This window comes from Cavia porcellus, unplaced genomic scaffold (genome assembly GCF_034190915.1).
Source record: "Cavia porcellus strain 051 isolate PalLab524CR breed Dunkin Hartley unplaced genomic scaffold, mCavPor4.1 scaffold_16, whole genome shotgun sequence".
Lineage (NCBI taxonomy): Eukaryota > Metazoa > Chordata > Mammalia > Rodentia > Caviidae > Cavia > Cavia porcellus.
Genome location: NW_026947499.1, coordinates 13,921,078 through 13,947,951, shown reverse-complemented (window position 1 = coordinate 13,947,951; position 26,874 = coordinate 13,921,078). Strand labels below are relative to the sequence as shown.

The 26,874-nt window shown below is 39.9% G+C and overlaps 1 protein-coding gene across 2 annotated transcripts in view; it reads right to left on the bottom strand.

Moving 5' to 3' along the window:
• Positions 1 to 26,874, bottom strand: part of Fbxw8 (F-box and WD repeat domain containing 8) — a 109,351-nt gene that overhangs the window by 65,966 nt on the left and 16,511 nt on the right. For both annotated transcript variants that reach the window (XM_063225716.1, XM_063225717.1), the window contains 2 exons: positions 12,315 to 12,479; positions 7,957 to 8,045 (listed from right to left, as the gene is read on the bottom strand). In XM_063225716.1, the coding sequence (XP_063081786.1) occupies positions 7,957 to 8,045; positions 12,315 to 12,479 (254 nt within the window). The remainder of the gene's footprint in view (positions 1 to 7,956; positions 8,046 to 12,314; positions 12,480 to 26,874) is intronic.

The following is a 26,874-nucleotide window of genomic DNA, read 5'->3' as shown; positions in this document are numbered from 1 at the left end:
AGTGAGAAGCCAGTAACAAACGCTCCCCAGGCTGGTAAAGGGGGTGGGAGGCTGGACACACACAGCCTTGCCTGCCACACCTGCCTCCCAAGTACATGACAGGACACAGAGGAGGAATGACAAACTTCACACTCCATGGGATCGCATTTGTGCAGCTACCCTAAATGAAGTTCTCATCTGATTCTGATCAGATACCTACAGTACACTCAGGCCAGGAACACAAACGGTTTCTTTTGTGTATTAAATTGAAAATATTGGTAGTGCCTGCCTAGAGTCCTATGTTAAGGATTCTGAAGGTGCATTCCATCAAGCCCATCAGTAAAACAAATGCTATATAGTACATTATTAATTCCCACAGTTGGTTTGGTAAGGAGAAGGGGCAGCCTTCTCTTGGCCAGGCCCTAGTCGTCCTTCCAGAGTCAGCAAATGTCACTTTCCAAGAAGCAGCTGGTCTGACGTTGTGTCTGTATGAGGTGCCTCTCCCCTAAGTGTCATGTGTCCGGTTTTTCCCCTCTCTGACATCTCCCAGGATGCTCTATGACCACCACTAGCTGTACCCCATGTTGGCCTTGTTGAGCAAGGCAGGTGTGCACAGTACCTATCCATGGTAACTGCTACCTGAAGGAACAATCTAGATGTTAACTAGAAGCTAAAGTGGTCTAAAGACTGCTAAGCAACTAGGCAGAGGCCCTTAACTGTGCATTCCAAGAAATATTTATGTCCTTAACATGTAGAGGTTTTAAGAACTAATCACTTGCTCCATACTTTCTTCAGTTATACCAGAGATTACAAATCAATAAAAGCAAGAGTATTTACTATTTTCTATGAAACATGACTGTGTTGCATTATGCAATTAACAAAATGAACTCAGTCCCACAGTGCAGAGCTGTTCTGTGGAAATGCACTACAGCGAACATCAAGTGGAGCTTAAGATGCATCAATTGAAAAATAATGAACATCTTAATGGACCTGACGAGATACATGCGCTACACACTTAAAACTGCTTTCCATACATCTTGGTTAATCACAATCAATAGTGTCAGAGTCGATGATGATTATGCAGAGTTAGTGTACTGTGGCCCTTCCCATTATTTCTTAGAGAAGCAGAGATGGATAAATGCAGTCACGGGTTCACCAGTATTTATTAGGGATATTCTGGAGTTCCTTCATTAAAAATATAATAAATGTAATGCCCTCTTCAAGTCACTTATCAATACCTTACCTCACACTTATTTACTAGCAGAGTAAGTCTGCTTCACAGCAGAAAATATACAAATAAATTTAAAAGTATCTTTAAAAAGAGGTCTCTAATGGGTAATGATTGAATTCCTTAGGGAAACAGCCCAATGTCACAGTGCACAGCAACATAAAATCTATACGAAACAAGGCTGAAAGGAAAACTGTCAAGAAAAGAAGTTTGCTGCAAAGTAGAAAGCGTGTCCTGAGGTAAGGATAAATACAAGTGACATTTATCTAACATGACTTTTCTAATCAGTATTTACAAAGTACCAGTTATCTCAAGAACCTCAGAGCAATCCACAGCCATTACCTATTTTTTAGACATTCACATGAAACTAGCCAGATATTAGGAATACCATCCTAATTGTTCCCAATTAGTTCCCATCCTAATGGGAACTTCTGTTCCTGGACCAAAAATATTTTAAACTCAGGGCAAGTACATTCAGTACTATTTCAAATCAAAGCCTCTATATATTCTGAAAAGGTACATGGTTGATATAGAGGTACATTTTTAATTACGGGGAAAATGGACAAAAAATGCAAGTACTTCAAGTTACCTTAGTTAGCTGGGTTTTAACTGGTATTTTTGAGTAGTTGTTTATAATTATAAAACAGTGTTAAATTATAAATGACCAAAATGCCATGAAGCAAAATACAGCAATCAGAGACTCAGACACCAAAGTTTATGTTCACAAAGCAGATGTTGTAGATTTTGCTTCATGTCTACAGGAGCCTGGAAATGCCCTTGACTCTGAAGTCCAGGTTGCATAGGCAGACAGAGCTAATGGGAAAACAAATTTGAATCAGGGCACACCTAATAGCCAAAGCAGTGGCCAGAGTTCACCTGGTTGCCAAAGAGAGGGGTGGGCTTTTTGTTATGCATCTACTCTGCACACTTGCTTCAAAGCGATTGAGACAAAATGGGACAGCTGAACATTTTTAGGAAGAGGAGTGAGCTAATATTTTGCAACATTAAATGATAGTTTTCCCTCCAACCCCATTTGGCAGAGAAGAAACCTGGATACACAGCCGTTATTTCTTCCAGAAAAGGCAGGAACCGTATGCTGAAAAGGCGGATCGTAGCAGTAGGAAACCAGAAAGAAAAGTATCTAGGAGTATGAAAAAAACCTCAACATGTAAGAGGGTACTTAACATTTATTTTTAAACCAAAAAAGGGGTCTTCTAATGTGACTAGAAAAGTGTGTCTCTCTATGCAAACTGAAATGCTTCAGACATACACGCTTAAGTAACTGGAGGGAGTTTATTGCAAAACACTGTCATACTCCTGGGCATCCTGTAAAAGCTTTTGGTGAGCTAATAGCTTAATGGCAGCAGAGCTGGCACTGGCCTCCAAGGAGCCTCAGGATTGACATTCTTCCCAAAGTCTCACCTGGGAGGGTCTTCTTCACTAGGTGGCTCTCCTTTACTGCTTACAGAGAACTCCTCCTGGCCCCATGCTCAGGTCTTGTATGGTGCTCTTGACCTTTCTGAACTCAGGATGTCATCTATTTGCAACTCTTAATTCCTACAGTGTAACACTGAGGAGAACAGTCCAAATGTCACAAAGCAGGGATGCTGACACATCTCCTTTTCTTCAGTTATCGCTCCTCAAAGACAAATGATTTTATTTATTTATTTTTGTGGTGCTAGAAGTTGAACTCAGGGGCCTCGTGCAGTGCCCTATCACTGGGCTACATCCTTAGTCATAGCCTCTAATTTAAAAAAAAAACAAAAAAAAAACCTCTGAAATTCTGAGTCATTACCACCACCAACAAAAGAAAAAGGGGCGGGGAGAGCAAACAGAAGACACAATCCCTGATCTCTTGTTTTCAATCAACTTTCTAGATAACATCACCTCGAAAACACAAGAAAGACACATACAGAATCTCATGAGCTCCACCAGATTACACAGAAAATGCACACAGACATGGCCTTCAAAGAAAGTCAGGTGGTTTATTTTTTGGACATTGGTGAACTCCTAAATGTAAACTTTTCCCAAGTTAAAACAAGGAGAAGTTTAAGATGGAAAAGAAATTCAGTGTTACAGGTGAAGTGCTCACAATTAGAAGGAACTTCTCCTGATTCAGTCATTTTTCTGGGATGCTGCATGTTGTTCCTAAGCACCCAAGGGAGATTGCAGAGAGGCAAAAGACAATCAGAGAAGTAGCATGGGTGGGGCGGAGTCAGTCACAGTGAGGCCTTACAGGGCATGAGGTCTTTATCCCATCACACTTTCTCCGTGGTTCCTGGGTGGTAGGACCGAGGTCAAGCTGCGAGAGTGCAAAGATCTTTGACACATGATCCCTACCACATCCAGAGAGGTGCAGCCAATGGCATCAAACACAGTCAAGGGGCTCAAAATACCAGAGGGGCTGGGGATTTAGCTCAGTGGCATAAGCGCCTGCTTGCAAGCAGGCAGTCATGAGTTCGATCCCTGGTACCGATAAAAAGGAAAAAGACAAAAAAAAAAAAAAAAAAATACCAGAAGGTCACCAGTGACCACTCAGGGCATCTTGTTATTTCTGGCAGTGACAGGGAAGGAGGAGGGATATTCAGCACCCAGCTTGAGGGAAGGCTTGGAGACTTCAAATTAAAAAGCCAAATGGGAAAGAAGTTGAAAAACTATGAAAACATTTTAAAATAATTTCTTAATCTGAAAAAATCATAGAAATTCATTCCTCTACATCCAGTAACGCTACTTATTGAACTGTAGCCCAAGAAAGTAATCAGAAATGCAAGGACAATAGAAAAATTATTTAACCCTACACACTTACAGGAAATTCAAAGTATCTACAATAGCAGGTATTTATAATTTTTAAACAAAAATATTTGTAGTCTAAAAATAAAAACTGCCAAACCTCTATCTATGTAGTATTTATAACATTACACAGGCATTTACCACATGACAACATTCTGGCCAGCAACAGACCTCACAGCTGATGGTGGTCCAGCAAGTTATGTGGCCTCGTAGTAGAACAGCTGCCTTAGTTTGTGGACATTCATTCTATGATATTGACCACTGACCCATTTCTCAGAACATCTTCCCATTGTTAAATGATGTGTAATTATATAATAAAACAGGAATTTATTAGGACAACCACTACTAGATGAATAAGTGAGAAAATCTACATATAGTTACTCATGGAATTTTGCAATCAAGGTAATGAAAAGTAACATAAAATTTTTTAAAAATCTTACTAGTTTAGTGAGGTTAAAAAGGCCAAAAATGTAATGCACATTATGAATGTATTATGTAAAAAGAGTTGTATAAAAACACAGTCTGCAAATCAAATCATACACACACCCCAAAATAGTAGCAGGTGGGATTTAAGTGGCGTTCTCTTCTCCACTTCCTAATATGTTTTGCAAAACTAACATAGTTTCATTGCTCTATTTTTCTAAAGAGAAAAGATGCCTATCACAAGAGAAAAACCAGAATGATACTGTATAACTAAGGCTTCAGGACAGCAAAAACAGACTGCATATGGACGTCACAGAAGCACAGGGTGGCTCTGGCTCTGAGCCTCTGCTACCTCATACTGAACAAGTATTCTGGAACTAGATCATCTCTACAGTCCCTTCCAGGTTTAAAACTATGATTTTTATGGGGTCAGGGATTTAGCTCAGTGGCACAAGTGAATATCTGGCAAGGGTGAGCTCATGAGTTCAATCCCCAGTAACAAAACAAAACAACAACAACAACAAAAAAGCCCTATGATTTTTAAGTTGAAGCAACAAAGAAGTTATAGACAACAGACAAAAGAAAATAGGTATTGCTCCCCAAGTGGTAGATGGAAGTGGTAGGGGAAGGGACACCTGTGTATTAAATGCAGCACTACTCCATTCCAAACAGTACAAAAGCACTATAGAGCTTTAGTGGAATACTGCATGCCACCCACAGTTTTAAAAGATGCTTAAAATTACTGGAAAAAATTCCCAGCTATAAACTTTAAAGTTATTTCCTAAGTAAAATAACGACATGAAATAAAAATGTCTAGAGGAGATAAGGTCACGCTATTTGCTGCTCTATACTGCTGCAAATAATCACTTCTCTGGGTATTATGAAAAGAGTAGAGGGCGGAGCCACTACTCCCTGAAAGTGGCACCCAAGCCTGTAGGAGGAGACGCCTGTAGGAGGAGACGGGACAACACTGGGCCTTTCAGGATGGTGGCTGGGTTTGTTTTTTACGGGGGGGGGGGGGGGGGGATGGAGTGGATGTTCTGGAATGAGATAGTGGTATCAGTTACAAAATCTTGTGAATTTATTTAAGAATCACTGAATTTTACACTTTAAAAGTGTGAGTTTACAGGTAAGTGAATTTTATCAATTAAAAAAAGATGTGGTCAATGGTGACTAATTAGAACAGTGAGACAAACTCAAGATGCACTTAAGAGTAATGAGGAAAAAGGTACACTGGATGCAGATTTCAAAGAATTATAACATAAAGGGTAACCGGAAATTGTTCATAAAATAATAAAGAAAGCAAGAACTCATAGATAAAAGAAAGGAAGATCAAAAGCTTGAAGGACACTGTCTGCACATGACTGGACAAACCAGCTCAGATGAAAGGGGGCCGGTCACGTCCACATGATAGACACTGCAAAGTCAACCAAGTCAGTTCATGAGTGAAAGAATGTCTATTTCACAGTTTCTCTGGTTTTGCATGAAGATTAAAGAAGGGCTGATTGAACAGCTAAGTGTAAGAAAAATGAGGTTAGGTCTATGCAACCCAACCCCAAACCAAGAGTATTTATAGAGATCAAAAAAAGTAGGAAAAAACAAGAGATTTTACAAGCCTGTTTTCTACCAATTATATATGTATAATAGGCTTAAATAAAAACATGGTCTATAGTTATACAAAATAAGCCTCTGAACAGATTCCACTTGTATAAAGGAAAGAGAAAACTGAAGGAAGAAGAAAAATAAGTATAAGAAAAAGGAAGGTGAGGTGGCACTGTCTCTTTAAGAAGCTCCTTGGAGATGCATAACTGTAGAAAGCCTGGTGAATACAGCATTGATTGGGAATGAGGTAACCACAAACACTGCTGTCTCAAATGAAAAGGGACTCAAGATCTGATCCAGAAAACAAGCATCGTAACCACCAGATAAAATTTTAATGATAAACACAAGATGCTCTACATACAAGCAAGATTGAAGGATCTCATTCCAAGCCATAAACGTGAGGTTCTCTTAGAAAAGGAGCCTCCCTGATCCATGGCTCAAGTTTCATCTTTCGATCCACAAACTCTGCCATGGCTGTGCTTTGTGCAGCCTAATCTTTAATGCTGAACAGACCCCCAGGGAGCAGAGAGAGACAACCGGCACCTGGCCGCAGAGCAGGCCTGGCCTGCCTTTCTTTTCAGGAGCTCCCCATGCAGATAAGAGACTTGTAACTGGCACTCAGGAAGAAAGCCTCTCCTTTACCTCTAACCTCTCTTACTTAGGCTTTTTTTTTTTTTTTTTTTTTTTGTCTTTTTCCTTTTTAAGTCACTCTCAGCGGTCTGTCCTCAAGCACCTGGTCACCCCTAGGCAGAGACCATGTTAAGCCTGGATGACCTAAAGTGTCTGTGCAGTCACCTGACTCTCAGTGCACTTCAGGGGAAGCGCCATGCACAAGGCGAGCTCTAAGGTCTACATTTTAGCAAGGAGGGCAAAAGCCTGATATCGTTCTGACAATGGGAGGGACAGAATTCCAGATTTCTGGTCTATTAGCTTTTCTAAAACTAACAGTTCTACAGCTCTCTCAAGAACATTAACCTCTAAACTGTAGCTAGTAAAACCAAAGCTAAATAAGTGTCCCTCCAAGGCATATTTTGTTTAAAACAGAAATAATTTTTCACGGGTATGGTAAACCAAAATATTTAAATAAGCGGTAATTTCATTTCAAATAGTGTTCCTGAAGACATACTAAAGTTTTTTTTTTCTTTCTTTAATAAAGTGACTCAATGACTACTAACTGTTAAAGTCCAAGGTTGGTTTTTGTTTTTAGTCTCCTGCAAATTGGTGCTCACTCAAAAGCTGATCCAGACTTAGAAGTTTAAGGATTCTGATCTCTTCCTTTTGGCATATAATTTGAGATTGCCAAAGTTTACAATTTTATACTGAAGCTCAAGATACTTTCCTAATTGAGAAAGAAAACTGATCTTATTGCACATTAAAGAAACATAAATGTACCTCTGAACAGCAAAATTTGAAGAATTCATGAACTGGCTTTTGGAACAGAAGCCAAAAGAATTTACAGAAGCTAAAATTAATTGGTCATAGAGACACATAAAAAGCCTAGATCTGAATAAGTTAAGAAGCAAATACATACTATGTGGTAGGGAAGGAAGGTTATGTGTGGCCACAACCCTTATTCATAATAAAGGCTTCAGGAGAGTGTATGCACAGGCCCTGTTCTTATTATTCTTGTTTGACTCTTTTATGTCTTCATAAAATACAAACTGTTTGCCTTAATGAAAATCTAACATAACATGCCACCATGTCTGAGACAAATGGATTACAGATCTGCTGGACACCATTTGCTTCTCACCACCAGCTGCCTTGCTGAGCTCTCGAATCCTAAAGGAGGGAATCACAGAGGTCTTCCATCTTGCACGGGCTCTCTTGAGGATGGTATACATTCTCAAGGGAAGAGAAATCACTGGTGCTCAGAGGAAAAATGAAAAATGGAAGATCATGAGACAAAGGGCATTAGCTGAAATGATTTTGCTTACCCAGCAATGACAACACCATCGTAAGAATGCACATCACATAAAACTGCCTCGGGAATGTGTTCCAGCTCGCTCACGGCGCCTCTGCGATTCTGTGAAAGGAAAAGGGGGTGCTGTTTATACTCTTCTTGGGATATCGAGGAGGCAGATGCACCGTCATCCATACTCTACAGAGATTTTCTATGGCACATGCCACATTCAAGCTAGGTGGGCATTCAAAATGACAAAGGTAACTACTAAGTATGTCAGAGTGACCACACCCACAAAAAGCAATGAGCTATAGGGCACAGATGTGTGAAGTGCTGGTCCTGTCCTCTAGGAGATCACCAAGTACAACAGAAATATGTGTACATAAATAACGCCCACCTGTTGGGAGCCTGCCATGTTATCCGTGAGAGCATATTCATAAGATGGCACCCGCCTACCGCCTCGCTGCTCCCCCGCCCATCGTGTGCCCAAGATGGCACACACATCCTGCTTCCTGGTTCTTGCTCGGCTTACTGTCCCCGCCATATATGGTAATGATTGATTGCTTCCTTGTTGCCGCCCAATCGCCTGTCCCCACGTGTAATCCTATGATTGGATAACATTAGCTATATAAGCCCAAGTATAGGAAGTGCCCGACGCACAACACGGAAGAAGCCGTCAAGGACGGACATGTATTGAGGTTGCTGCCCAGTCAATAAAGGTGCTTGCAGAGGCTGAGTGTTCGTGTGCTCCATTCCGCGGGACGGAAGCGGCTCCGGACACCCACCCTTGCTGGTAAGCACCCATTGGTAGTCACAAGTGCCTGAAAACCTGTATAAACTATATTAAAAGGCTCTGTCTATTAAAGAAACAGTAACGATATAGTTACAAGAATTGTATGAATAGGGATGAGGATTTAGCTCAGTCACATAAATGCCTGCCTAGCGAGCATGAGGTGGTGAGTTCAATCCCCAATACAAAAAAAAAAAAAGAATTCTATGAATAAAATGAAAACCTATATAGATGGAAAAATGTCAGAGTGGACAAAAGGAAAAAAAAATGACCCTTCTGACTGAAAGGTCAGAGGGTTCACAGAAATGGTCTTTAAAAAGAACCCTAGCTAGGATGGCACACACCTGGTAAACTGAGGCAGTATGATCCACAAATTCAAGGCCTACTAGGGCAAATTAGTGAAAGCCTGTCTCAAAAGAGAAAATAAAATAAAATAGCTGGGAGTATAGCTCAGTGGTAGAGTGTTTGCTTAGAAGATGCAGCCTCCAGTACAAAAGAAAAAGGAAGGGAGCAGAAAAGAGGGAAGACAGGGAAGGCTAAGCGAAGCCGGAGGCTCGCGGTGGCGGCACGCACCTGTAGTCCCTACCAAGGCCACGGAGGCAAAAGTATCAGGAGTCCGAGATCAGCCTGGGAAACACAGGAAAACTCAACTCTGATAAAAATAAAAACAAATTCATTCACAGGAAAACCCTAAACCTAAGACAGTATTTTCTACTATGTACCTGGATGACTTTTAATTATTTTACCATGACAGCTGATTACTGGTTCAGCAAACAGATATAAAACAATTATCTTTAAAATAAAAATACAGTGAAAAGAATTTGAAGGCATATGTCAAAAGGTATTAAGGTTGGGAAGAGTTACGATAGTTAAGCCAAAAGCAATCGTAAATACAGGTACAATATTCAAAAGCAATTAAGTGATCCATAATTTCAGTTTTGCTGGTCATGCGCAAGAATTATAAATGGTGTACATAAGTACCATGCAGAGCTTTTAGCCCACAGCAAATGTTCAGTAAGTAATAGCTACTAGTATTATTATATTATTGACATCCATTCCATTAAAATCAACACTTATTAAGCAGTTATACTCCAAAAATTAAGCAACATAATTTGCAGAATGATCCTAACTTAATACAAGGGCCAAGGCTAAAGCAAGGGACAAAATGAACACACCCAAGCAGAGCTGTCCAGCAAATAGAGCCATGGGGGTGGGGGGATTGGTCAGACACATTTACAGTAGAAGAGCACTTCAGAAAGCATTGAAAGAAAAGGAAAGCTCAAGACGAAATCTATATGCTTCTAGCACTTACTAATTTCCATCCTATGGCTCCCCTCCCCATCATGGGCTCCAACTCCACACTGATATTCTAGCTACAGAGAGATCCTAGCATGTGAGGGTGAAAAAAAGGAAGCATAAACCCTAGGAAAGGAAACAAGCCCATTTTATCAAGCCAAGTCCACCCTGAACTTCAGGACCACGCAATTCATGCATTTATAAGTCATCCTCTAAACAGAGCAACCTGAGAACTCTGGGGTCCCTTCTGGGGTTTCTCCAGACACTGACCTAGGAGATATCAATCCAAATCACCCTCCTGAAGCTGATCACAGACAGAATGGAATCACGGTGTCTGCATACAAAGGCTTACGAGTTTCCAGAGCTAACTGCCTGAGCACAGAGCACAGGCCAGCCTCTGCAGAGGGAATGGGAAATAGATGCATCATGATGGTCACTCACACCACAGCCAGGAACACTGCCACTCTCACCCCACTCTAAAGAAGAGAAAAATGCAGGCATGCAAAGGTTAAGCAAGTTGCCTTCATTCTCTCTCATATTTTGATAGTACATTCTTTTCTTCTAGAATTATACTCAGAATATCATTATTACATGTAACAAGACTCCATTTAAAATTTCCCCCATGCAGTCCTCATTGTTAATTGTTTCATGAACTGGGTCTGAAATCCCAAAAGCATCCTTGCCATTCTGCCTGCAGTTCTAAGCAGTTCATTCAATTGATGACCACTTGCTGAGCTCACATGGTTTTGTGTGTGACAGAAAAAAAAACATAAATGTTCAGTAAGTTGCATCTACCTTATAAACTGTTATTAGCTATCACAAGCCATGAGGTGAGCCTTTAACCACCTTTGGCTTCTGCCACCTCTCATCCAAAGAAAAGCCACTGCCTGCCTTCCTAGGTTTCTTTACCACCAAAGAGGAAGCAAAAACTTGGCTGCTGCTTTCTTTCAGGGTATGACATCTCTAAATTTGAGCCAGGGGATAATGAATGTCTGCAGCTCTCATGCTCACAAATTTGGAAATTATCCCTTCTTTCTGAACAGAAAGGCCAAAGCTCAAGTTTTCCTTAAACTCTGGCCCCTATCACTAGGACCAGACCCTCTGCATTCTGCCCCACCCCAGAATCATTTTTCTGGGCAGCTTTGCCAATCCTGTAACTTCGTTCAGAGCTGTGGATGTAAACGGACACCAGGGGGCCGGCGTGACTTTATTTAGCAGTAGTGTTTTAACACCCTAAAACAAAAGCTTAGCTAATTCTCCTGAGGATCAGCTGATCACAGCCAGGGCAATTGCTCCCCACACCCAATCTGGCAACATCTGGGGACCTTTTGAGTTGTCAGCACCAGGGAGAGGAGAATGCAACTGTAGTGTAGTGGGCAGAGGCCAGGGATGTGGCTAGATGTTCTGCAATGCATAGGACACTCCCTCCACACAAACAATGAGCTGACCTACTGTCATTCAAGCTGGTGTGAGCAACCCTGAATTAGAGAAACACTGCTCTCATTGATGTTACTGGAAATGCATGAGATTGCCCTGATCGAGCTCATTGGTCACTAATCAGGTTATGAGGTGACTAGGGACAGAAATGCACACTGGCAATATGTCACCATCAGTACTGAGCAAAAGCTTGTTCATCTCAAAGTCTATTAGAATCGACCTTAACAGATGAGAAAAGTGGACAGTTCTAGCCCTTCTCTACAAGCTATCCAGTTGCCCACGTGGGAAAGAAGTGCTGCTGCCTTGTCATGCCTCACACAGCCCTATGTGACATGTTTTTCAACAGCTATCTCCTACACAAACACTTCTCTGGGCAAATTCTTAGCTGCGATCTAATATTTCTGTAGAGACTTGAAGTGATAAATGCTAGGGCAGCACGCCAATGGGCTACATGATGGAAGAGCCATGCAACAACCTCCCTCTCAGAGCTACTGCCGTGGCACCTGCCGTCCTTTGGTGTGCTTTCTCTTCTGCCTTCTCTGCCCGTGGGGGGGAGTGATGAAGATGAAGGGAGGCTACACTGCGCGTAACTCCACTGACTCTAGCCAGCAAAGGGGAAGTCAGAGGCAGTTCAAGCTCAGCCTTCTTCTCCTGGACAGCAGTAAAGGCCCCCAAACCTTGTGGATGCAACACGAACAGATCTTCCAAGAGAGAACAACATGCAACAAGTCACTGACAGCCAAAGGGGGCTGCACAGCAAAGCCTGCGCCCTTTGCTTCTGGCAGTCAGCCTCCACAGTAATGAGAGGCTTGGCCTCCATGTCCCTCTGTGCTAGTCTGCCACAGGTAACGCTGTTGGACACCGCCTACCTTCCAGTTGGTTCTTAACATGTGTTCCTTGGCTCGGCACTCTTGGAAGATGAGTTTCCAGCATGAATAATCCGAGATGCTGCTCTCCGGAAGGTGTCCTTCCTGCTGGCACAGTCTGTACCACAGCACCTCATCTTCAGCAATCACCTTCCACGTCTTGCTCACCTAGAACAGCAGAAGTGACACAAATGTCAAACTCTGCAATTAGAGAGGCCCTTTGCCATCCAAAAATCAATCAACACCTATATTATTGCCTTGGGTTTATGGCAGTATAAAATGTCTCATTAACAAAACACTCTGAGGTGGAAAAAAATACAAGCAAATGTTTCCAGTTTTATCTTTCAAGATTTCAAAACTGTTGCAGCACCATGTAATATCACATTTCAGACTGCCTGCTTAAATTATGACCTAACAAATGAAAGAGGAAAAAAGTACACAAATATATAAAACATAGCAAAAACCCAAACTTTGTAAACATGGTAGTTAGCTACATACATAATCATACATGGTCTTTCAGAACAGAATCACATTCACCAATGGCCTGTTTTATATATAGTATTCCTGTTTTATACAGAACAGGAGATGAATGGCCTATAATAAAATAACTATAATAAAATAAACCCCCATAAGTCAAATTTCTGGATATATAGAAAATTTTAATTTATGAATATGTGAGAACTTAAGATTTTAGAAGATATTTAACATAAAACTCAAGCTGTTAACCAGGACTGCTAAGGTCTGATAGAAATTAATGTTCTATTTGGCCCAAATTTCAAATCCCAACAGTATCTATAGGAATGGCTGTTTCAGCTATTAGTACTTTATTCTCCAACTCTAACTTAAGGGAACAATGGATTTACTTCATCGCAGAATAATGTATAATTTTGATCAGACTGCAAAAGATGGACTCTGCTGACAAGATAAGAAACCAAAGCAACAGACCAACATGATCTGGTTTACACCATGTGCTGGTAACACAAGATCAAAGGCTCTAGGCTTGCTGCCTATTCGAAAGCCAAAACTCATTCCTGATAAGCTGAAGGTTAGGATCAGTAGTTTACAAGAATATGTGCTCTTTAACATGCTCATGGGACCACTTCATGACTTCAGAGAAAGGAGCAAGACCAGACAGCGTAAGACAGAGGAAGAGAGAGTTCATACAAGGCAGACTCAAAGCCCAAGGGTACCTAAGCTGATTAAGTACTACAGGGAGCTAATCTGCAGGATGGCAGAGTAAAGATCTCGAAAAATCTCTCCTCTCTAAGAATACAGTACTGCCGAAAATGATCACCATCAACTTTTTCAGGGCTCTGAAAATTAATGAAAGCCTTGAAACCTGGTAAGGGGCATGTATTTGACAAAAAACATTGGCTAAATCGCAGTAGGAACTGACCTTGTTCTTTCTGAGCTGTTTCAACTTGCATTTATTCCATCTCTTCTCTAACTCCATGGTCTTGAAAATCAGCCTCACAACCATGGGTGATATAAACACTAGTAGGCTGGCAGCTATTGGCAAGACCATCATGAACCTTCCTCCAAAACTAGAACTCCCCCAAAATCCAACACCCAAAGAAACAACTGTTACTACATGACCTGCCTGACAGCTTGGTGGGAATTTCTATTCCCAAGCTTATCTTTATCTGACTTCAGTCCTCTCTCTGTCCCATGGCCAGGTATTTGTTCAGAAGAGTGTTAAATAATTTTAACACTGAAGTTGCCTGAGGAGTTGCTGTTGGTTCAAACTAATGAGAAGCTGATCAAAAACCTTTTTAAAAAAAACCTTGGAAATGGGATATCCACAAAGTCTTCGAAGGGCTCTGATATATATTCCTTGGAGTCCAGAATGCCATGTATATGTATAGCACTATGGTCCTGCCCAGATCTCTCAAACCTGGCTGATGTGAATCTGCCTGTATAAGCAGGAAGTGAATGATAAGGTAGAGCAGTAAACTGCTAGGGTGCAGAAGGGGTGCCTGGCATACAGACTGCCTCAAAAAGGCTAGGCAACTTACTGGCTCAATGCAATGAGAAATCTGTCTACTCTCCAGCTAACCAAACAGACCCTAGAGGCCACATCTAGAGAACACAGAGCAGAGTTAGTGCAGGAAAGTCTCTCAACAAACAGCAGCAACCAAAAGCAACAACAAACAGCAAGAACAGCAAATTCTGTGAAGGTAGGAGAATCAGGTTTCCAGAGATGTAACATTATTTTAAATAATGTAACATTATCTATTTTAAAGAAAGTATAAGTCATACAAAGAAACAAGAAAGGAGGACCTACCCACAGGAAAGTCAATAGAAAATGTCTCTGAGGAAGAACAAACAGTGGCTTTAAATCAGCTATTCCAAATGTCCCAAATACTAAAAGAAAGAAAGAAAGTCTAAAGAAATAAAAGCAACATATAAGAATAATGTCTCATCAAATAAAGAATATTGGTAGAGTAGAAATTATTTTTTAAAAAAGCAAATAGCACCTCTGGAGTTGAAACATACAGTAAAGGGAACAAATATTTATTTAGAGGCACTCAATAACAAATTTGAGCTAACAAAAATAATCAGAAAATTTAAAAATATGTCAGTTGAGGTTGTCTAGCAGGGACGAACAAAAACAAAACAAAACAAAACCCTGAAGTAAATAAGCAGAACCTTAGAGATTCATGGAACACCGATCCAAGTATACTAACATAAATAAAACAAAGTAATTGTAGCAGAGTTTTTGGAGAACTATTAGAATTAAGTGGGTATTAATTCAAACTAGATTGTTTTAAGTTAAGATGCTCATGGCAATCCCCAGAGGAACTATTTATAACTGAAAAAAAGTTCAGTGAAAGAAATAAGGAAATTTAAATGGCATGTTAGAAAATACATGCTTAAGATAAGATAGTAGTGTCAGAATAGGACAAAAAAAAGAGACTAAAACTTATAAAGTAAAAATTAGTCTAAATATAATACCTTAGCCTCAGCCTCAACTTCAAAATTTCTGATTTTCTACCTCAATCAAACAACGGTGGTGCCTCAGTTCACAAACTTAATTCTTTCTACATTTCTGGTCACAAACAGAATTGGAATGAAAACTGAATCAAATTTCACCATAAGGTCAACACTGAACCTAGCCACTAAATACGATACACTGTATGCACCAAGGTATACTCTGAAAATAATATCATTACTACAACACCCTATTCAACCAAAAGCATGTCAAAAGAATCCTGGCCAATATAACACTCTAAGAGCTCACAAAATTTCTGGCTTCCTTACTCACATTTCTGCTATTTATGTGTGCATACAAGCTCCATGAAAATAGTCATATCACCTATGTCACTTTCTTGTAGGCACAGACTTGGGGCCCACAGCATCTGAAGTTAAACTGAATGGCTTTAGTAAGTGGCAAGATTTCTGTCCCAAAGGCTTCTCAACCAAAATGCTACATTATAATCTCAAACACATCACACTGCTGAAGGCTTCATTAGTTTGGAATCAAAGAATTAAGAGGGGCTCTCATGATCAGCGGGGCACATAGGCAATCCTGGGATGCTCTCAGCAGACAAGCTGACCTCTCAAATCATCAAATCTACCACAAGGCAGGCTAACTATAATATGCCTCCTTCCACTGTGCTGAAAACTGCTTCCGCCAATGACCCTGTTGTTGGTCTTTTGAAGAAGAAAACTATTGGATCTTCTACCTGACAGTCCCTCAAGCTGCTAAAGATGACTATCATATCCCCCTTCCTCAGTTCTTCGTTGGTCTAAGTATCATCCATGTTGTTCAACTATTTTCCATGACTACGAATGTGTTCAGTGGCTAGGATGTGTTCAGTGGCTCACTGAACACATCCTAGTATCTGTGCATCTACAGTGTCACACTTCATACGAGGTACTTAGAATTAAACAATCCCCCAACTAAAGGCTGTCAAGGGCCATGAACAGAAGAATCTTACCAGACCTTAGATTCTGTTCACTTGTTTATTTTTAGGGTGCTAGGGAAAGATCCCAGGGTCTTGTATGTGCTAGTAAACCACTCTACCACTAAGCTATACTCCAGCCCTCAGATACTAGTTTGCAGCTTCCATTATAAACTGGTGCTATGGCTTGTACATAGATGTTCTACCAAAATGGCATGCTATACATGGGGCTTTTGGGGGTGACTAGATCACGGGTGTGTGATACTAGATCATGGGTACACAGTACCAGAGTAGTCTGCCAATTTGTTTAGTGTAGTTCTTGGTATGGAAAGAAAGAAGACCCATTCTGGGTGTGGGTAGCATCAACCATCAGACTTGTAGTTTGGATAGAATAAAAAGGGAAAGAAGGAAGTCGCTTTGCTTCCTGCCTGCCATGCCATGAACTGTTTCTCTTCTTCTAAGCCTCTCTGCTGTGCCACCTTACATTGGAACAAGCTGACAATGGACTTAAACCTCTACCAACTGTGAGCTAAAACAAACCTTTCCTACTTTAACTTGTGGCTGATGGGTATTTTATCCTAGCAACAAGAAAGTAACTAAGACAATAGGTCATTGTGATTACTAAAATAATGGATCACTAAAGCTACAGGAGTCTGTTTAGTTTAATAATATTTAAGGTAGACAAAAAGGTATAAAGATTATTACAAACATCCCTGGACACACCACCCTGCTTAAGAAATAATGCCATAAACTCAAAACTGCTGTTTTCTCTCACTTTACATTTCTTCCATGGTAACCTCAAACTGGTGTTCATCATTCTTCAGGGCTTGCTTGCTTGCTTCCTTTATTTTTATTTTTATTTTTTATGCTTTGAGACAGAGTCTGACTACGTGGCCCAAGCCCCAGACTTGCTGTGATTCTCCTGTCTCAGCTTCCAAAGTACTGAGACTACAGGGATGTGCCATCATGCCTGGATTCTTAAGGATCTTTTTAAACACAAACTGAAACTCAGGTTTAAAAAAAAAAAAAATCTTAATTTCTTACTTCTCTAGTATTTTTCACACCTAAGTTTTTTTTTTTTTTTTAATTTTGTAACTAGTACAAACTTGTATGCAGTTGGTATATTTACATAGCAGATCTTAACTTCTTTTTTTCCCACAAATTACTGTCAGTTTTTTAGATACACATAATGATCACATTCATTAGAGGAAGTTTGCTCCTGAACATGACATTTTTAATTCTTTTTTCCCTGATTTACTCTCCTTCCTCCAACTTCCTTTCCTCTCCTTGTTTACAAAAGCTTTGTTTCCATTTTCTTCCTTCTATTCTTTTCTTTTCCCTTCCTTCCTTTCCCTCCCCTCACCCTTTATTCCTCTTCCCACTGGAATATTTTCTTCCAATTTCCCAGTATCATTATACATTTTGATCCTTATTTACCCTTTCAGTTTCTCCCACTAGAAAAAAAGTGATATTTAAATATGTCACACTTCAATTCTTAACTTTCTGAACTTCCTATCCATATTAAATACTACCGCATTACCTGACCAACACCTTCCCCCAACATCTAGTCCCTTAAGATTATCTCTGAATCCCAATTCCATCAAACACTGCATAAGCTACTTCTTCCATCCATAAGTAATTGGCAAAATACAGTCTGTGGGCCTTTGTATCTTAATTATTAAATAAAAAAGTTAGCCAGAGATGGGTTTAAGGTTGCACAAAGCTCTGTGGGCTCACTACATGGCTGACATGGATCCATTATGCAGCCCACCCTGGGCCCATGCAGCAGTTACAAATCCACTTAACCACACTGTTATCCCATACTCTTCCATCTTAGCCATAAGGGCTCAGGAAACAAACCCTCATCTGATCACAAGTGGTCAGGCAATAAAGAATGGAATAATGACTCACTAATACTAGAGCCCCAGTTTTGAAGAGACAGAACACTGTGGTTTTATTTTTGGCATGTTTCGTCTACAGCTGAGCCTACCATGACACCCGGGTGGTGTCTGTCCATCTGTCTGTGCCAGAGTAAGTGTGAGTACTAGGCAATCACAAAGCACAGGGAGAGATGAACCAACATGAGCTGTGACAGAGCCAGGCTGCAATTCAAAAAGTTCACAAACACAGTATATCTCATAGACCCCTGGAACTCAGAATTACAGGAGATAGGAGACAAGGAGAAACACAGAAACCCTACTGGGCGTCTCCAAGGCAGACATGCTGACTAAGCGCAGGGCCATTTCACTCTGATCTTTAGACTACATGAGCCATCTTTGTAAAACTTATAAAACAGAAAATTTTTAAAATCCTGAAATGTAAGGGCTAGGAATTTTGCTCAGCAGTGTAAGTGCCTGCCTGCCAAGCACAAGGTCATGAGTTTGATCCCTGATACAAAAAAAAAAAAAAATCCTGAAATATATCAAGCAAGATTCAGAGTAGCCAAGAGATCATATAAACAGGGGCGCTGCTTCACTGTATAAACCAACCAAAGCACCATCCATAGCACAACAGCTCCTTGGGATGTTGATAAAGTTTATTTAGAAAAGGATTCATGTTCCCGAATGAGTTTAGGGAACATCAGTTTTAATAAAACTAAGCACAATTCTTTCCTGTAGGACTTCTCAGAGATTTTAATACATATGTGCTGCTTATCCCTAAGGTGGGGATAAAAGAAGTTACACTTCCCAAACTTATCTCCTGACCTCTACTTGCAAGAAGTATCTCAAAATCCAGTGCTCTATAGGTCAATCAGGTAAGATATGAATTGGGTATTAACTGTATATGGGCTCTAGGGCCAGCAATTCTCATCTGCCTTTTGTTTACCTGAGAACTGATCGCTTCTGGTGTGAGCCAAGCTGTGGATGCACCCAGACCCGGGGATGCTTCCCAAGGTTGGGGAAACTAGAGGCCTAAGTTTTAGTCCTACTGTCACATTCAGGTTGGATCACAAGACTGCACCCAAATGGGGACCTATTAAATTCCACAGTCCAAAGCTAGCTACAAGACTTTCTTGTTTCTTCAGCTTTAGGCACCTCTAAATCACAAACATTTTAGTGCTATCACTGAGCACAAAGCCAGTGCTCAGTGATAGCAAACTAGAAGATCCCAACAACAGAAATGAGTTGTCAAAAGGACTAAACCATACCCATTCCAGTCACTCTAAAATGGAGAAACTTCACTAGGACTTTCAGAAAGTCTCAGACAGCTTAGACCTTGTACCAGCTTAAGGAAGCTGCCAAGCTGTTTTCAATAACACAACCTGAAGTCTGTACCAACAGGGTGATGGCATGAAAAACTGAGAACACAAAGTTGACATTTGAGTTCATTACCCACATCACCACCACCAGATTCAGTGCTTATTCTGCAGAAAATAATATTCAGGATAAAGTTTAATCCCTGGATAACACACAAAAAATCTCTTTGAGGGATTTATGAAAAGTAGAAGTGAGAATTACTTCCAAAAAGGGATCATGATTGCACCTACAATTAGGTATTAAAACCAGAAATGTTCCCACAATTTCTTTAGCACACTGTAAAGGAGAAGTATTGTTTTTTCCTTCTTTCAAAAGAGCAGAAAATGACAGCCCTTAAGAATTCTTTTATTTCTGAAGGAAAAAATCAAAGGAAGGACTTAAACTTTTACAAGCAACTTTTAAAGGGTCCCACCAAAAGAATCTTTCTAGTTATTTTGATTTCTCGATTTATATTAAATCAACCAAGTTTACAAGCCTAAATTTTCCAAAGTCTAATAGTCTTTTTCTTTAATACACCAGAATTGGAAAGGCCCCGCTCAGTAAAAGCCCCACTGAGTGAGCCTCAGCTGCAACAATTTGCTAATAAAAGTGTCTCCAGCATTTTGCTTTATAGCACCACTGTGAATTGCCACATTAAAAAAAAAAAAAGCACTTGGCTCAAAAATTTGCTTTATTAACTCTGCCTGGATTAGGGTTACCAGTGAGGACCACAACAGGGGAAAGAATCATTGTTCTAGTCATACATTCATGGACCAAGACTAGTGGGGGAAAACATGCTGCACAGATAGACAGATTTATACACACTCACTATCTCACTTTCCTCTCTTCATTTGCTCTTGAACCCAGTAGCTTTTGCCCTCAATTATCTAGAAGGTCACCAATGATCTCCAACTTGCCAAATCTAATGATCATTTCTCAGGCCTCTTCCTTACGTGACAAACACAGTGCTTAACACCTGTGATCACTTGCTCCTTAAAAACTTTTATCCTTTGGTTTTGGGGCACCACTCAATCTACATTTTCTTCCAACCTCACAGGGAACTCTTTCGTCTGCTCAGTGGTTCCTCCTGATTTCCTTGGCCTCTAGTTATCTCAAAGTACTCTCTCTTGTCTAACCTCATTTCCCTGGGGATCTCCCTGGTTTTCCTGGCTCCCAAATTGTTGCCTGCAGCCCAGCTCTCAACCAAGAACACATCTTTAGTCTCACTTTCCATCTGCTGGCCTGCCCCCTCAAACTTGGAACTCTGTCAGTAAATGGCAATCTTGTCCTTCCTTACATGTGTATAGGCCATCTACTCCAGAGTCCTGTTCAATGTTCCTATCTCTCCCCCGACATCCAACCCATCAACAATCCTGGCTTGGCTCACCTCTGCTGGTCTAATGCTAGCCAAGGCGTCACACTTTCTGTGATTGCAGCAGCCTTTGCACTGGTGTCTCTGCTGCCATTCTTGCTTCACAAGCATACTATCCACACAGCAGCCAAAATGATCCCCTTTAAAATGAAGTCAGCCCTTGTCACACCCCTCTGCTCAAGTTACTCCAAAGGCTTCTTGTCTCATTCAGAATGAAATTTCAAGTTCTTTTAGTGAGTTCAGTGCCTTTTACATTCAACCATACTGTTGTCTCTTATTCCCTTCTACTTAGTACATGGCTGTGTTAGCTTCCTGAGGCTGCTCTAACGAACTGCTACAAATTAGTGGCTTAAAAGAGTACACATTTACTCTGTCCAGTCCTAAAGACCAGAAATCTAAGCCCAAGTCACAGGTAGGGCTGGATTCTTTCTGGGGCTTTAGTGGGAATAGATTTCTTTGTTTTTTCTAGTTTCTAGAAGCTACCTCTACTCCTTGGCTTGTGGCCCCTTCCTCTGTCTTCAGAGCCAGCAGCATCTGCTCACCTTTCTGACTTCATGCCTTGTAATTGTGCTTGCCTGGATAAGCCAAAATAATTTTACCCCATCTCATCACAAGATCCTTGACTTAATCCTACTTACAAAGGCCCTTTACCACAAAAGCACACTCACAGGATCCAGCGATGAGGACATGAACGTATCTAGAAGGGCGGTGTACAGCTTTCCACAACCTAATCTTTCAGCTTTCCTCACACAGCCAGGTACACCCTGCTTCAGAGACCTGCCCAGCTCCCACCGGCCTTCTTCCATCTGGTCTTGGGTCAACAGTCACCCATGCTGTGAAGTTTTCTTAAAAGTGTAAAAACACCTCTGCTGTCTTGTTTTTTCCATAGCACTTATCACCATCTGACAGTAAATACTCTGAGGTGTTTATTGCACATAATGTAAACTTTCTGCAAAGCAGGGGTTTCATCTGTGTTGCTCACCGCTGTAGAGAATGGATCTGGCTCATAATAAGTCCTCTGTAAATAACTGAATGAGATGAAAGGGTAAATTCAACTTTTTAAAAACCTAGCTTTAAAAAAGTAAAGGTCATCTAACAGTTCAATTCCTGACATGGGTTGCCCCTAGCCTAGGAGACTCTTTCTTACTCAAATGTATTATCTTGCTTGCTTGTTTAACTTTTTAATTATGGAAAATTTAAAACACACAAAAGTAAAGTGAACCATATAATGAACTCCCAAATACCCACCATTCAGCAGAGTGGCTTTCAATCCTCTTGTCATTCTTATGTCACTCAGCTCAAGATACATTTTTTAAGTTACTTTGCTTTTCCCTGAGTCCCTCGGTAAAGAAGGCAGCCACTGCACATAGGTACATTCAAAGGAGCTCCTAAGGGCACCTGGGTCTTGGGCATAGAAGGAACCTTCTACAGATCTGAAAGAGAAGTCTGACAGCAAGGGTGGAAGTTTAGAACAAGGGAGCCCTGCTGATAGCAACAGCCTGCAGAATCATTTCTGCCACAAGCACTGATTCAGTCTTTCCTGATGATGGATTCTTGACTTTGAAAAACTTCACCAAGACTACACAGTTTTAGTAGCAAAGAGATTTTCATTTCTCCTATGTGATCATGAAATCACTCCTTCATGAAACTTGAAATATCATAATATTTCACTGGACTTTAATTCCGTAATTCTTACTCATTTTGGTATCACCTACATCCTGTCCCCCAATTTCATCACAATCTTAAGTTTTACCTCTGCATTTTCCCTCTTTTTCATTATTGCTCTCTTTATACACATTTTCCTGCCCTTTGCTTGAAAAACATGACATTGCTGCCTACATGCTAAATTTCTAAATATTAGGAAATGTACATTAACTAAAATGTTTTTTTAAAAATAGAGTACAAAACAAATTACAGAGTTGGAGAAGAAATCCAGGGTTGCCAGGGGTTAGGCACAGGGGAGGTCAAGGTTGGTCTAGCTACAAACAGTTATAAAAGTGCAGCACAAGAGGCCCTTGTGATGAATGTTTTAAAAGTTGATGACAGTGGTGTTGCATGAATTTACACCTGTGATCAAGTAAGTACATGTAAACCAGTGAAATCTGAATAGGCTTTGTGGATTACACCAATATTGATTTCCTAGTTTATGCATCATTCTATAGTTATGCAAAGCACTAACAAAAGAGGAAAACGTCAGAGGAGTACATGAGACCTCTCTGTACTATTTTTTATAATTGATAATATTTTAAAAGAATGTTGGTAAATATTTAGAAACCATCCTTTCCCAGAATTATTCATGTTGTACTCTAACTGTAGACTTACTTTCCTCATAAAAATGAAACAACAGAACTTTGTAATTTGTAAAATGACAATTCTGTCATTGTAATCCACTTTAAAATATCCTTCAAAGTGTCACGAATCCTGTAGGCTTGAAGAAAGATGGATATAAAATTATGAACAGCAAAATGATAAGGTTGCTCAGTGAATAGTTCTGCTTAGTAGAAGACAACAACATTTTTGTGATGTTTCAGGGTAAACACTCTCAGGGAAACAGAGGCTAAGTTCCTTTTAGGTCAGCTATTGACAGCAAGGAGCTACAAAGGTCAGCACAACAGCATACAAGGGTCACCAACTAATGTGTAGGACTTTAGTTTTGAAAACATAAAGCCTCACAAAACAGAAAAAGGGAAGGGGAAGTGTCAAGGAGGCAAAGTCAAAGCAAAATCTGCTCCATAATTAAAGCTCACAAGCCCTCCTCAATAAGGGTTCCGTACTGCTAGCCAGTTACCAATTTGGCACACAGATCTAAGCAAACAGGTTTTCTCCAAGGGCATATATGTAGTTCACAGTGCAAATTCCACATAACTGGCTCAGTTTACTAAAATCCCAAGGAGCCTCGATTCAAAGATAGAAAAAGAGAGATGGAGAAAGACAGCAAATCCTCACTTGCTTTTATTTTAAATCATACAGCAGCAGGGCATTCCATTCAACAGAAGGACTTTTCCCCTGTTTCAAAAATAAAAACACCACAAGAAACAAATAAAAATGCTGCTTGTATTTATTACTTTGTGGTTTATTTTAATGACTGAAGAAACAAAGCCAATCCTACAAACTACCACTGGCCACCTATTGTTATGCTCATGTAAAAGCTCTATAAAAATCCTAATTTCATAAATCACAGCAATTTAATCCTTATACATTAAAAGAACTGTATTTAGGATTTTCTATTCTTATGGATGTGCTCTAACAACTAACCTAAGAAGAACAAAAAATAAACCCAGCAGGCCAAAGAGAGAATTCTGGTAGACAATTAGACCACTGTGTTGTAAATTAAACTGTTCACACCTGCAGAATAATCTCACCAGCATAACCAATCTACCCTGAAATGCAGCCCTATTGTACCAAAAGGGGGGTCTCTTCTTCCACTAGATCCTATCTTTCTTTCACTGATAAACTCTTTGGATGAGAAAGCCAGCAGCAGATGTGAAAGCCACATGGCTCTCTACAAAGCAGTAGAGCAAAAAGCAATGTTAAAAGAAATGATTCCTTAAACAGCAGCTCGCTATCAAGAGTGAAGATTTTATCATCTAATGCTGACTTTGTGTAAAGCAGCTAGCTATCAGACCCTGTTCCAAGACTTTAGCTAACAGCATCAGGCTCAAGGCCAGGAGTTGGACTCATTTAGCTACACCCTTGTTTTCAACTCTTGGGAGCAGGGCCAATGTGTAAAGTTAGAATATAACAAATCAAATTTCCAAGGGTAAAAGAGACAATACAGGTACTCTTACTTAATGCAACTGATAGGTTTGAGCACAGTTTACACTTCAACACATTTTTTTAAAGTGAGTTTTGGCTTTTAAATTATTTCCATCATTTCCTAAAGATACACATTCTGCATGGAAAAGTCTGCCAACATATCCACTTAAGTGATAATGTGGCAATCAAGAATATCAATAATCCTTTCAAATGCATATTTAAGTAGAAAAATGATTAAGCAAAATGTTCCATAAAAAGGTGTACCTCCCTGTAACCATAATGTTAAGTGAAATAAATCAGACATGCAAGCTTAATTAAATGTCACATGGTTTCTCTTATGTAAGAAACCCAAAACAAATACACAGCAAAATAAAAGATACAAATAGGAAATAGATCTTTTGCAAAACAGAAAGAGACCAAGAAATGGGAGGGGGAGAAAGGAATAAAAAAAATTAAGACATGTTATGTACGTGTACTAACTGCCCACAAGGAATGTAATCATTCTGTATTGAAAATATATACTAGCAGGGCCTACACCTGTATTACCAGTGGAGGCTGAACCAGGAGAATTGCTGTGAGTTTGAGGCCAGCCTGAGGTACATAGCAAATTCAAGGCCCATACATACCGAGACCTAGTCTCGGGAAAAAAAAAAACAAACAAACCACAAACTAATAAAAGAATATATACTGAAAGAAAAGTGCACCTATAATTCAATTCTCTGAAAGGTGGTACAGGAAGATCACAAGTTCGAGTTCAGGTTGGGCAACGTAGTGTGAAACCCTGTTTCAAAATGAAAATAAAAACACAGCTCAGTGCAAAGGCCCTGAGATCCATCCCCAGTACTGGGAGGAAAGAAAGAGGTATAACAGCAAAACTCTCTAATTATCTGTAAGTCCTGTGTGATTTCACTGAACTGCCACAGTGATAGCAAGTTCCAAAGTGTAAATTTGTGGTTACTGTTTTCACTAATATTTTAAACTTCACATTCTTGGGGTGCTTTGGGTTTTAGCATGTAGTTCTTACTATCACTCTATTTTACTGAGCATTTCTCTTGAAGATGCAGATACCTATGTAAAATGCATTATAGAATCCAGAGATGGAAATGGTAACCAACACTAATTTTTTGGCAGCGGTGGAGAATGGACACTCCATTATCTTCTAAGGAACATGGCTATCTATCAAAAACACTCATACATGCTTATGGGAAATCAGAGGAAATCAGTAAATGTAATGTACATTAACAAAAGGAAGGAAAAAATCATATGATCATCTTAATAGATACAGACAGCATTTGATAAAATTCAATACCCTTTTATGATAAGAAACTCTTAGGTATAGAAGGAATAGGCCTCAACGCAATAAAGGCCATACATGACAAACCCCTGGCTAACATCATACTCACTGCTAAAAAGTTGAGGGATTTTTCCCTAAAGATCAGGAACAACACAAAGATGCCCACACTTGCCACTTCTATTCAATACAGTGCTGAACTCCCAGCCAAAATAATTAGGCAAGAGAAAAAAGTAAGATATTCCAAGTTGGAAAAGAGTGAGTTACACTGTCCCTGTGTGCAAACAACACGGTCTTACATACAGAAAAAAAAATTATACTAGATACTGTTAGAACTTATAAATGAAGACAGTAAAGTTACAAAATACAAAACCAACATACAAAAATCAATAGCTTTTATATAAGTTAACTATAAACAAGCCCATTCACAACAGCTACAAAAAAAGTACTTTTAAGTAAATTCAATGAAGGTGGTAACAGACCTGTACAGTACACTGAAAACTCTAAACATGAAAGAAACTGAAGAACACACAAATAAATGGAACATAATCCTGTGTTCACAGACTAAAAGAATCAGTATTGTTGTTAAAACGCCCATACCACCCAAAATATTCTACAAGATTCAAGGAAATTTCTATCAAAACTCCAAAGATATTCTTCATGGAAAACGAAAAAAAAAACTGTAAAATTTATATGGAATCACAAAAGACCTTGAATAGACAAAGCAACCTTGAGCAAAAAGAACAATGCCAGAGGCATCATACTTCCTGACTTCAAAATGTACTACACAAAGCTACAGTAGTCAAAACAGTGTGGTGCTGGCATTGAAAACAGATACCTAGATCACTGAAAAAGATCAAAGAGCTCAGAAATAAATTCATGTATTTACAGTCACTTGATTTTTGATAAAGATACCAGGAATGTAGATGAGAACAGGCAGTCTTTTCGATGAATCATGTTGGGAAAAGTGGATATCCACATGCAGAACAATGAAATTAGACCT